Here is a 13,395-nt window from a genome sequence, read left to right as displayed (position 1 = left end):
TGATATAAATAAGACGTCTTTCATATCTGCAGTGATTAGCATGTAGTGTGGTAAACTGTTAGCAGCTGTTTTACAGTGAGCCATGTTATTATTGAGCTTTGGATAGTCTGTGAATTATTACACTGCAATAGATCACAGTTTGTGTGCATTAATGTTTCTATTTGTCAATGTTAGACATTATGAAGAAAATAATCTTCTTGAAGTGGAAAGGAAAGCATTTTAAGCGTCTCCATCATCAGGGTTCAGAGGAGGGGCTCCAGGATGTCACAAACCCCCATTTCCATCTCATCCTGCTGTTCAACAGCCAACTTCAACTGAAGTGAGTCATAGCAAATGATTCTCTATATTCATATATAATAATTGTATCAGTGAATTTCAACTGGTTGAAGTATTATTGCAGTTATTCATAGAAACATTATCCTTAAAGACAAAGCTTTGGTTCAGTTGTTCTTTCTCTAACTTTGCATGATTGATGCCATCCTTGATGAGATCGTTATGTATATTATTATTGTGGTTCTCTGCATGACTCATTTAAAGTGCTTGTAAATATCACTGATCGAAATGCTTACATTATTTTACCCTGTTACTAATACATGATGTCATCTGCTTTCCTCCCTCAGAGTCTGGAGGATGTTGTGTTTGTTGATGAGCAGATGTGTGCCTGGAAAAAGCCGGAGTATGTTCAGCCGGTAAGAACCTGGACATGACCCCTTCCCGTTTTTTTTTGTAAAATTATCTACTTAATGTTGATGTGTTATTGATTCTTCTTAAAATATGGATGTTCTGCTTTTCAGGAACAGGTTCCTTATGATGAGCACAGGTACAGAGCCCAACAGCATGGGGGCCAGTACGGGGGCCACTGTAAAAGTGGCCCTACGGTATTTAATGATGTCAGGCATGGGGCACCAAACATTGAGGACCATACAGTCAACACCGTCTTGCAGAAAGCGGATTATTACCCCCAACAAAATCCTGGCCCCTCAACCATCCCTTCCATTCCAGCTGTGGTACACCATGTTGAGCTCCCAACCTTTACCCCCCCACCCAGTAATGAGGTGATCGTGACAAAGGAGCCATACATTAAAAAGCCCCCCAACGCCTTCATGCTCTTCCTGAAACAGAACAGGGCAGCTGCGGAGGCAGAGCTGGGCGTGAGGACGAGCGCTGTGGTGAACAAACACCTCGGTGAACGGGTAAATTAGTTTGTTCAGTAACACTTGAAGTTTTATACATAAAAGCTGACATTATTATGACATGACACCTGTCATTAGCATGGATACGGTCTCATTAAGGCTGTCATTAAGTGTTGTTTGTTACTCTAACCCCTAACCCAGGGGTCACCAACCTTTCTAAAACTGAGCTACTTCATAGGTATGCTTAGTCCAAAGGGCTACCAGTTCGAAAAGAGCTTCTTAAATATTACATTTTCGCAGTTTCACTTTAATTACAGGGTAAGATAATAGCAGGCACTTTAAAAGGTCAGAAATGTTTAAGTTTCAACATGCAACACTTTATTTCTCCTAATTTATTCAATCGTTTAATTTTCCACGTTTCCTAGAAAATCCCCATGTTGCTATTTTACGACAAACAACTTTTAGCTCGTCATAAAACATGACAAATTTGTAAAAATCCACTTTGCGTTTAAACAATATATATATTTTATTCATATCATAATATATATAACATACCCAGTGTTGTGCAAGTTACTTTTAAATAGTAATTAGGGTGCTTTCACACATATATTCCGGTGGACTCTGTGCGATTCAGGAGGTGAATCTGCAACATTTTTTGCATTTTAATTTGCTCCGGCTTTCACACATTCTATTTCCCAAGCGCACCAAACTTTCTGAACTACGTCACGCAGGCGAAACGGTTGGTGTCCGATTGGACAGAATACGTCAGACTCCAATGCTGTGACAATGTGGCGCTGCCCTTTTACTACAGTCACACCGTCACGTCCTATATTTGGTTTCTCTTCCTATGTTTTCCAAAGGAAATCCTAAAACATTCCCAGCAGAAAAGTCATTAATGATCATTCAAAATAACCCATAATCACACGATGCCACAACCTGCGCTAATGCTCGACATAAGCACAGAGGTGACTCCGCTCCGTCTCATCCGTCAGCGCTCAGAGCCGTTTAGAGAAACAGAGAAAAGTAAAATAAATTAATGATAAATTAATGATGTGGGAGAAATACAGAAGGGAGTGAGGAAATGTGACATGTTTTTTTTTTTTGTGTGCTGACTAATGCGACTCTGAAAATAGACATTATGCTCCAGCATTTTGTTTACCCTGTGCTTATAGTAACAGTGTTTTCTTCATCGAATTGGGTTGTTAGCTGTGTCCAACCCCAACCAAGAGATAGCAAGGCAAGGCAAATGTATTTGTATAGCGCATTTCATACACAAGGCAACTCAATGTGCTTTACATGATCAAAAAGCGCAACAGAAAACATTCAACAGCTTAAAATCTATAAGAACATAATTTAAAATTATCAGTAAAATCAATTGAATTCATCAACAAACACATTACATCAACAACAACATGGGCAAAAATCTCCCTCTCAATCATACGCAGATTAATACTAAAACTTTATCCCGTGTAGCTAGTGACTAGAGCTCCTGGTGGCCCCTCATATGGTCCATAAAGGCTACTTGGTGCCCTTGGTGAACTGTGCCCTAACCCCTAACCCCACCTAATCCCACTAGATTCCTCCACTTAACCCAGAGAATGCCAACATATCTTCAAAGGTGCTATGTCATAATTTAGCAAAACAACACTTAATGACAGCCTTCATGACACCTTATTCATGCTAATGACTAATAATGACAGCGTAATGTCAGCCTTATGTATAAAACTTTAAGTAAAGTGTTAACGTTTGTTCCTCCAGGAACGATTTATGATATTTAAACTTTTGTCTTTGGTGTGTGCGACTGACACTTTTCTTGTTGTCCATCTACAGTGGAGAGCATTGTCACCAGAGTTAAAAGGTTTATATAATGCTGAGGCCACACTGCATGCTTTCATCCATTTGTTGAAGAACCCTGGCTGGACTAACAAAATCAACTATGTAAGTCTACTCTGCTGACATGTTGACACAGCAACTTAAAGGTGACGGTGAAAGTGTTTTTTCAGCTGACTGAAAGGTTCATGTGGTTTATTTTAGAGAAACAAGAGGAAACGAAGAGATGAAGCCAACTAACTCAGTATCAAACCAACGAACCAACGCCGCTACACACACACATCAGCAGCACCAAGAGCAAGAACAAGCTGGACTTCCTCTGGAATCTGTTCCTTCCTCTTCTCTTTTCTATTAAATTAATAAACATGTGGAACAGTTTTTATGTGAGATAATAGAAAACTGAACATATGGAATAGTCACACTGTTATAACAGTCTACAGGAAACATTTTTCAAACCAAATTACAAATAAATGAAAATATGCAATTTAAAGAGTAAAAGATAAACGTAGTATGTAAAAATCCATTCCAATTTATTATTAGTTTTTAAAATTAAATTTCTGCAGTGAGATATGGAAAGAGAGAAGTTACAATAATACCAAAAGGTTTTTAGTTTTTTTCTTGTCTACATCCCACTGAAAATGGGACTGTGACCAAATTTTTGGGTCCTGGGGCCTCATTTAAAAAAGTGTGCCTAGGTACGCCTGTTTCCATTTATAAATCACAATCAACTCGAAGGTTGGCGCACGTGAAGAAACACCTTGCACCGCCTATTTGGTGCCCATAAAAGGTCAGGTGAATTCCCTGAATGAATATTGCATTATACAAATTTCATGGCGGACCGAGGGGGAAAACGAGCAAATAAAACAAATTTCACTCAATGTGAGGTGGAGGTATTAATTGTTGAGGTGGACACACGCAGGAAAGTGTAATTTGGTGACACAGTGAACAATACGAATGAAAAAAAAGAAAGGCAGATCATATTGCCTCATCAGACTGTGACAAGTGAAAAATAAACGATTGTCATAAAAGCGGAGGAGAAAATGTGGATCATGTGGGAAAATGTGGGATTAAACTCTGCAGCAACTCGATCATCTTCCTCCCTCTGCAGCCTTGTCGTCCCTCCCGCAGCACCTTGTCCTCACGGGGGGTCCTGCCTACAGTGCTCGCCGGTCTCTGTGCCAGATAAGCCACTGTGCATCTTTACGCATTAGAGTGTGTTCCTTTTTATAACAGCTACAGGTGTTGCAGCCAATTGATCGGTAGTTTTGCGCAATGATCATGTGATTATTATTATTATTATTATTATTATTATTATTATTATTATTATTAATAATAATAATAATGATATAAAACTGTATTTGTAGGCGCGCGCACGTCACTCACTCCCTGGGGTGTCAGTATAATTTTTTCCTCCTCCGTCTTTGCAAATGCATTCTTCAAATAATGTGTTGTGAAATGTTCAATGCGTTTGATTATTTCACACAAATTCTATGAATTTCACAGAGCTGTTCTTTAATTTCCTTCTTCTCCTGTTGGCATCAGAGTTTCCCGTTTCTCATGATTTTGTGCGTACGGCAAGGTCAGAGCAGCCGTGGAGGTGCGCACATTATCTCATCAGGTTTTTTTTATAAATCCCAAACTTTGTTTATATGTGGCGTATGCTTTCTTTTGTACGTACGCAGCGTTTATAAATGAGGCCCCTGATCACAAGTCTAGAACTTCTGTTGTAATAGAAACTACAATATAGAAGAAAACTGTTTAAACCTGTTTTAAAGTCAATTGTGACTGATTTGTGTCAGATAATTAACTGCTATTTCTATACTGGAAAAGACTAATCACCAACCTTCCTTTCATGGCCAAGATCATTGAGAAGCTGGTCTTCAACCAACTAAGTTATTAACTTTCAACAGAGTCTTTGATACATTTCTGTCAGGCTTTGGTTCTGTCACAGCACAGAAACAGCTCTGATTAAAGTGATCAATCACATAAAGTTGAACACTGATTCAGGAAGAGTTTCTGTTCTCATTTCATTGGATCTTAGTGCTGCATTTGACACTGTGAACCGCATTTTTATTTAGCACAGATTCCAAGCGTGGGTTGGACTAAATGGAAAAGTACCGCAATGGTTTAAGTCCTATTCTGAGGAGAGAAGTTATTTTGTAAGCATTGGAAACTATGTGAAGTGGAGGTCTAAAGGTGGAGTGGTGGCCTAATGCTATTGGTTAAGGACGCTGGGCTTGTAATAGGAGGGTCGACAATTCAAATCTCACCCGAATAACTGATGTGTATTAAAGTTTAACATTTCAATATTAAAGGTTTATACTGTTTTGAACTAAGGTTCACTGTTTCAAATATACGTATGTCTTCATCGTAAATAACTTGTGTAAAGTGTACTATGAGATTTCATGGAATGAAACCCAGTGTGTTATATCAATAATGGTTGAAGAATATCTTACGTTTTAGACCAAATGTTCCAAGCAAAGAGGGACCCTCATTTAGAATGATTGATAGGTTATTTTTCTCAAACCTATTGCACAGACCGCATGACCTTTTTTGCCAGTGTATGAGCTAATGTTAGAATGAATACCACACGTTGGATGAAATATCCTTGAAGTATATAGGCACTTGCTTGATCAAAAGGGCTTCAGAGCTGCAAGAATTTGGCAGCAGACTCTCAGCAGGTGTCTCTTTTGATATCCTGTTTTAGGACTTTGATTGTACAATAAATGACAATTCAGTTGTCCTGAAGATTTCTTCTACGCCACCTTTTTTTGTCATCACCCACTGCCTTCTGAAAACCTCATAACCCACAGTGCTAAAGAGGTAAACTGGCAGTCTACAGTGTATTTTTGATTTTGAATCTCATAATATATATGGACTGTTAATATATATGTGTCTTAGATATGTGTCATTATTTATTAATCACTGACAATTCAATTTGTCTTTGTATTTCTAAAGACATAACATTGTTCACCAGAATTGCATGGGTTGGTTTTTTATTTTAATTTTAATGTATATATTAAGGAAGGATTAAGGCAGACCAAGAGAAAACAAATAGAGTTAAGAGGTAGGTCACTGCAATTGCTTCGTTTTAAAACATTACTGTTGAGTAAAGTTTGTCAGCCGTTGGGGGCACCCCTGAGGGCGGAGCCCCAGGAAGCTGCCTAGTTTGCCTGTTGGCAAAGTCCACTTCTGCAAATAATACAGGGGTTTTAATAAAAAAAGAAGTTAAGGCACTTGCGGTTTTTGTTGCCATAGAAACCAAGTGTTCCAAATTTCAGTGTTCCATATCAACCTTTGATGTGCAGCTGACTTTGATCTCCAGCATAGAACAACTTCTATCTTCAGTTTTTGAGCTTTAATCAACAAGGAAGTCTCCTCAGAAGTCTCCATCGCTCTTTAAAATACATTGGGATTTTTTCAAGTATCATCAGCAAAAGTTCAAACACTTTTTAAATCAACTCAAAGTAAGTGCTTTTAAAGTGATCATGTTTCCAAACTTAATGTGACAGTGACCTGGGTGTTATGGTTTCGAGATAAACATCTTAGAAATTATCAATACAGAGAAATGCAATGTAACAGTGACATAAATAAGACGTCTTTCATATCTGCAGTTATTAGCATGTAGTGTGGTAAACTGTTAGCAGCTGTTTTACAGTGAGCCATGTTATTATTGAGCTTTGGATAGTCTGTGAATTATTACACTGCAATAGATCACAGTTCGTGTGCATTAATGTTTCTATTTGTCAATGTTAGACATTATGAAGAAAATAATCTTCTTGAAGTGGAAAGGAAAGCATTTTAAGCGTCTCCATCATCAGGGTTCAGAGGAGGGGCTCCAGGATGTCACAAACCCCCCATTTCCATCTCATCCTGCTGTTCAACAGCCAACTTCAACTGAAGTGAGTCATAGCAAATGATTCTCTATATTCATATATAATAATTGTATCAGTGAATTTCAACTGGTTGAAGTATTATTGCAGTTATTCATAGAAACATTATCCTTAAAGACAAAGCTTTGGTTCAGTTGTTCTTTCTCTAACTTTGCATGATTGATGCCATCCTTGATGAGATCGTTATGTATATTATTATTGTGGTTCTCTGCATGACTCATTAAAGTGCTTGTAAATATCACTGATCGAAATGCTTACATTATTTTACCCTGTTACTAATACATGATGTCATCTGCTTTCCTCCCTCAGAGTCTGGAGGATGTTGTGTTTGTTGATGAGCAGATGTGTGCCTGGAAAAAGCCGGAGTATGTTCAGCCGGTAAGAACCTGGACACGCCCCCTTCCCGTTTTTTTTGTAAAATTATCTACTTAATGTTGATGTGTTATTGATTCTTCTTAAAATATGGATGTTCTGCTTTTCAGGAACAGGTTCCTTATGATGAGCACAGGTACAGAGCCCAACAGCATAGGGGCCAGTACGGGGGCCACTGTAAAAGTGGCCCTAAAGTATTAATGATGTCAGGCATGGGGCCCCAAACATTGAGGACCATAAAGTCAACACCGTCTTGCAGAAAGCGGATTATTACCCCCAACAAAATCCTGGCCCCTCAACCATCCCTTCCATTCCAGCTGTGGTACACCATGTTGAGCTCCCAACCTTTACCCCCCCACCCAGAAATGAGGTGATCGTGACAAAGGAGCCATACATTAAAAAACCCCCCAACGCCTTCATGCTCTTCCTGAAACAGAACAGGGCAGCTGCGGAGGCAGAGCTGGGCGTGAGGACGAGCGCTGTGGTGAACAAACACCTCGGTGAACGGGTAAATTAGTTTGTTCAGTAACACTTGAAGTTTTATACATAAAAGCTGACATTATTATGACATGACACCTGTCATTAGCATGGATACGGTCTCATTAAGGCTGTCATTAAGTGTTGTTTGTTACCCTAACCCCTAACCCAGGGGTCACCAACCTTTCTAAAACTGAGCTACTTCATAGGTATGCGTAGTCCAAAGTGCTACCAGTTCGAAAAGAGCTTCTTAAATATTACATTTTCGCAGTTTCACTTTAATTACAGGGTAAGATAATAGCAGGCACTTTAAAAGGTAAGAAATGTTTAAGTTTCAACATGCAACACTTTATTTCTCCTAATTTATTCAATCGTTTAATTTTCCACGTTTCCTAGAAAATCCCCATGTTGCTATTTTACGACAAACAACTTTTAGCTCATCATAAAACATGACAAATTTGTAAAAATCCACTTTGCGTTTAAACAATATATATATTTTATTCATATCATATTATATATAACATACCCAGTGTTGTGCAAGTTACTTTTAAATAGTAATTGGGATGCTTTCACACATACAGTCCGGTGGACTCTGTGTGATTCAGGAGGTGAATCTGCAACATTTTTTGCATTTTAATTTGCTCCGGCTTTCACACATTTTATTTGCCAAGCGCACCAAACTTTCTGAACTACGTCACGCAGGCGAAACGGTTGGTGTCCGATTGGACAGAATACTTCAGCCTCCAATGCTGTGACAATGTGGCACTGCCCTTTTACTACAGTCACACCGTCACGTCCTATATTTGGTTTCTCTTCCTATGTTTTCCAAAGGAAATCCTAAAACATTCCCAGCAGAAAAGTCATTAATGATCATTCAAAATAACCCATAATCACACGATGCCACAACCTGCGCTAATGCTCTACATAAACACAGAGGTGACTCCGCTCCGTCTCATCCGTCAGTGCTCAGAGCCGTTTAGAGAAACAGATTTAAGTAAAATAAATTAATGATAAATTAATGATGTTTGAGAAATACAGAAGGCAGTGAGGAAATGTGACGTGTTTTTTTTTTTTGTGTGTGCTGACTAATGCGACTCTGAAAATAGACATATAGATAGATGGATGGATGGATGGATGGATGGATATGTGCTGCTGGAGCGCTGGGTTGTGAATGCGTGCTCGTGTCAGTTAATGTGACGGGAGGCACGCAGCAGCACAGTGGCTGCTGTTGTCACTGATGGAGTTGCTCCGTTACAATTGCGCTTCAATGTAAAGTCCTATGTTTGGTCCTGGTTGTTTTCTCACATGGTTAAAGATCGCATCATGCTTTGCTTGAGCCGAACCGAGACCTACATTTTTCAGAGGACCAGAGTTCCTTGTTTGCTGAGATTTCACATATCGCAAAAAGACAGGAGTATCCAAGGAAGCGAAGCATGATGCAGAGCAAAGAGGCGTGTGAAAGCACCCTTAGTAAACAGTTACTAGTTACTCAGTTACACAATATAAAAGTAACTAGCTACTTCAGAAAGTTACTATTGCATTGATTTGAAGTAAAATTTTAATGCTCAAATGTGACCCCACCTCCATCCCTCTTTAAAGGAAATCCAAATACATGTGCAAGTTCAATTATTTATGATAAATCTGAATATTATGATGAAATGGACACTCAATACAAAACATTACTAACAGAAACAATGTACACAAATCTAAAGTATTTTAATGTTGCTGTAAGACAAAGTGAAACTAGCATCCAATCAAATGCATTTATGTAGAAATTATGTTTATATAGTGGATTGATACAAATAACACAATAGATCTTTTGGAACTTTGATATTTATTGTCCCTCAACAGGCCACAACTGGGCAAAAATTATTTATACTTGTTGAGCACTAAAATCTATAACACATATATACATTATTTGTAGTGCAAATAAAACAACAAAAAAAGTTCAGACAATTGTTAGATATCCTGAACATAATTTTTCTTACTTCCTCAAAGTAGAACTGTGTAACAATATGAGGTACTTTCAATCTAACTGAAAAGTACAATATAGAGTATAACTAAAGAATCAAAACATAAACAGGTAAAAAAAAATAAATAATAAATCTCCATAAAAATGAATCAATTTCTCTGCAAAATGCATACACTCTTTTTAGTGCAAATGTAATAAGATGCAACATAACTCCAGACATAATGTATCCAACTTTAGCTCCTGAACATTCATTAATCGATTTATCCAGGCATTCATTCTTCTATCCATTCATCTGTCAATCCATTCAAGTCATCCAACCATCTATCCATCATTCTATTCTCCCCATTCATCAAAGCTACCCTATCTACCTGTCCATCTACCCATTCTTGTCATCAGGGTCAGTTGTAGGCAGGCATATATGAGGGGGCAGTCAGAAATGTTAAGGGGGCATCATATGTACACATTATGCTCCAGCATTTTGTTTACCCTGTGCTTATAGTAACAGTGTTTTCTTCATCGAATTGGGTTGTTAGCTGTGTCCAACCCCAACCAAGAGATAGCAAGGCAAGGCAAATGTATTTGTATAGCGCATTTCATACACAAGGCAACTCAATGTGCTTTACATGATCAAAAAGCGCAACAGAAAACATTCAACAGCTTAAAATCTATAAGAACATAATTTAAAATTATCAGTAAAATCAATTCAATTCATCAACAAACACATTACATCAACAACAACATGGCCAAAAATCTCCCTCTCAATCATACGCAGATTAATACTAAAACTTTATCCCGTGTAGCTAGTGACTAGAGCTCCTGGTGGCCCCTCATATGGTCCATAAAGGCTACTTGGTGCCCTTGGTGAACTGTGCCCTAACCCCTAACCCCACCTAATCCCACTAGATTCCTCCACTTAACCCAGAGAATGCCAACATATCTTCAAAGGTGCTATGTCATAATTTAGCAAAACAACACTTAATGACAGCCTTCATGACACCTTATTCATGCTAATGACTAATAATGACAGCGTAATGTCAGCCTTATGTATAAAACTTTAAGTAAAGTGTTAACGTTTGTTCCTCCAGGAACGATCTGTGATATTTAAACTTTTGTCTTTGGTGTGTGCGACTGACACTTTTCTTGTTGTCCATCTACAGTGGAGAGCATTGTCACCAGAGTTAAAAGGTTTATATAATGCTGAGGCCACACTGCATGCTTTCATCCATTTGTCGGAGAACCCTGGCTGGACTAACAAAATCAACTATGTAAGTCTACTCTGCTGACATGTTGACACAGCAACTTAAAGGTGACGGTGAAAGTGTTTTTTCAGCTGACTGAAAGGTTCATGTGGTTTATTTTAGAGAAACAAGAGGAAACGAAGAGATGACGCCAACTAACTCAGTATCAAACCAACGAACCAACGCCGCTACACACACACATCAGCAGCACCAAGAGCAAGAACAAGCTGGACTTCCTCTGGAATCTGTTCCTTCCTCTTCTCTTTTCTATTAAATTAATAAACATGTGGAACAGTTTTTTATGTGAGATAATAGAAAACTGAACATAAGGAATAGTCACACTGTTATAAACAGTCTACAGGAAACATTTTTCAAACCAAATTACAAATAAATGAAAATATGCAATTTAAAGAGTAAAAGATAAACGTAGTATGTAAAAATCCATTCCAATTTATTATTAGTTTTTAAAATTAAATTTCTGCAGTGAGATATGGAAAGAGAGAAGTTACAATAATACCAAAAAGGTTTTTAGTTTTTTTCTTGTCTACATCCCACTGAAAATGGGACTGTGACCAAATTTTTTGGGTCCTGGGGCCTCATTTAAAAAAGTGTGCCTAGGTACGCCTGTTTCCATTTCTAAATCACAATCAACTCGAAGGTTGGCGCACGTGAAGAAACACCTTGCACCGCCTATTTGGTGCCCATAAAAGGTCAGGTGAATTCCCTGAATGAATATTCATTAATACAAATTTCATGGCGGACCGAGGAGGAAAACGAGCAAATAAAACAAATTTCACTCAATGTGAGGTGGAGGTATTATTGTTGAGGTGGACACACGCAGGAGAGTGTAATTTGGTGACACAGTGAACAATACAAATGAAAAAAAAGAAAGGCAGATCATATTGCCTCATCAGACTGTGACAGGTGAAAAATAAACGATTGTCATAAAAGCGGAGGAGAAAATGTGGATCATGTGGGAAAATGTGGGATTAAACTCTGCAGCAACTCGATCATCTTCCTCCCTCTGCAGCCTTGTCGTCCCTCCCGCAGCACCTTGTCCTCACGGGGGGTCCTGCCTACAGTGCTCGCCGGTCTCTGTGCCAGATAAACCACTGTGCATCTTTACGCATTAGAGTGTGTTCCTTTTTATAACAGCTACAGGTGTTGCAGCCAATTGATCGGTAGTTTTGCGCAATGATCATGTGATTATTATTATTATTATTATTATTATTATTATTATTATTATTATTATTATTTTAATTATTATTATTATCATTATTATTAATAATAATACTAATAATAATGATATAAAACTGTATTTGTAGGCGCGCGCACGTCACTCACTCCCTGGGGTGTCAGTATAATTTTTTCCTCCTCCGTCTTTGCAAATGCATTCTTCAAATAATGTGTTGTGAAATGTTCAATGCGTTTGATTATTTCACACAAATTCTTTGAATTTCACAGAGCTGTCTTTAATTTCCTTCTTCTCCTGTTGGCATCAGAGTTTCCCGTTTCTCATGATTTTGTGCGTACGGCAAGGTCAGAGCAGCCGTGGAGGTGCGCACATTATCTCATCAGGTTTTTTTTATAAATCCCAAACTTTGTTTATATGTGGCGTATGCTTTCTTTTGTACGTACGCAGCGTTTATAAATGAGGCCCTGATCACAAGTCTAGAACTTCTGTTGTAATAGAAACATACAATATAGAAGAAACTGTTTAAACCTGTTTTAAAGTCAATTGTGACTGATTTGTGTCAGATAATTAACTGCTATTTCTATACTGGAAAAGACTAATCACCAACCTTCCTTTCATGGCCAAGATCATTGAGAAGCTGGTCTTCAACCAACTAAGTTATTAACTTTCAACAGAGTCTTTGATACATTTCTGTCAGGCTTTGGTTCTGTCACAGCACAGAAACAGCTCTGATTAAAGTGATCAATCACATAAAGTTGAACACTGATTCAGGAAGAGTTTCTGTTCTCATTTCATTGGATCTTAGTGCTGCATTTGACACTGTGAACCGCATTTTTATTTAGCACAGATTCCAAGCGTGAGTTGGACTAAATGGAAAAGTACCGCAATGGTTTAAGTCCTATTCTGAGGAGAGAAGTTATTTTGTAAGCATTGGAAACTATGTGAAGTGGAGGTCTAAAGGTGGAGTGGTGGCCTAATGCTATTGATTAAGGACGCTGGGCTTGTAATAGGAGGGTCGACAATTCAAATCTCACCCGAATAACGGATGTGTATTAAAGTTTAACATTTCAATATTAAAGGTTTATACTGTTTTGAACTAAGGTTCACTGTTTCAAATATACGTATGTCTTCATCGTAAATAACTTGTGTAAAGTGTACTATGAGATTTCATGGAATGAAACCCAGTGTGTTATATCAATAATGGTTGAAGAATATCTTACGTTTTAGACCAAATGTTCCAAGCAAAGAGGGACCCTCATTTAGAATGATTGATAGGTTATTTTTC

At 38.1% G+C, this 13,395-nt stretch overlaps 1 protein-coding gene and 2 long non-coding RNA genes across 3 annotated transcripts; all 3 read left to right on the top strand.

Moving 5' to 3' along the window:
* Positions 1-278: 278 nt before the first annotated feature.
* LOC114460387 (transcription factor 7-like) lies at positions 279-3,275 on the top strand. The gene is made up of 5 exons (XM_028442345.1): positions 279-319; positions 621-689; positions 795-1,193; positions 2,964-3,071; positions 3,168-3,275. Exons 2-5 carry the CDS (start codon positions 654-656, stop codon positions 3,201-3,203), a joined length of 579 nt encoding a protein of 192 aa, XP_028298146.1. The 5' UTR covers positions 279-319; positions 621-653; the 3' UTR covers positions 3,204-3,275.
* Positions 3,276-6,324: 3,049 nt separating this feature from the next.
* On the top strand, positions 6,325-7,414 carry LOC114460395 (uncharacterized). Its single transcript, XR_003673605.1, has 4 exons — positions 6,325-6,430; positions 6,720-6,865; positions 7,166-7,234; positions 7,339-7,414. It is a non-coding gene; the product is annotated as an uncharacterized LOC114460395 (long non-coding RNA).
* Positions 7,415-7,440: 26 nt separating this feature from the next.
* On the top strand, positions 7,441-11,058 carry LOC114460400 (uncharacterized). The gene is made up of 3 exons (XR_003673609.1): positions 7,441-7,736; positions 10,835-10,942; positions 11,039-11,058. It is a non-coding gene; the product is annotated as an uncharacterized LOC114460400 (long non-coding RNA).
* The last annotated feature ends 2,337 nt before the right edge of the window (positions 11,059-13,395 follow it).

This window comes from Gouania willdenowi, unplaced genomic scaffold, assembly GCF_900634775.1.
Source record: "Gouania willdenowi unplaced genomic scaffold, fGouWil2.1 scaffold_434_arrow_ctg1, whole genome shotgun sequence".
In the NCBI taxonomy this organism is placed as follows: Eukaryota; Metazoa; Chordata; class Actinopteri; order Blenniiformes; family Gobiesocidae; genus Gouania; species Gouania willdenowi.
Note: the sequence above shows the minus strand (reverse complement) of the source record. Positions and strands in the feature narration are given on the sequence as shown.

What these genes read in the sequence shown, in the direction of transcription:
- LOC114460387 (XM_028442345.1), top strand. Translation starts at nt 654, where the DNA reads ATGTGTGCCTGGAAAAAGCCGGAGTATGTTCAGCCG. An exon ending in AGCCGGAGTATGTTCAGCCG is followed by an intron (nt 690 to 794) that starts GTAAGAACCTGG and finishes TCTGCTTTTCAG; the next exon opens with GAACAGGTTCCTTATGATGA. An exon ending in ACAAACACCTCGGTGAACGG is followed by an intron (nt 1,194 to 2,963) that starts GTAAATTAGTTT and finishes GTCCATCTACAG; the next exon opens with TGGAGAGCATTGTCACCAGA.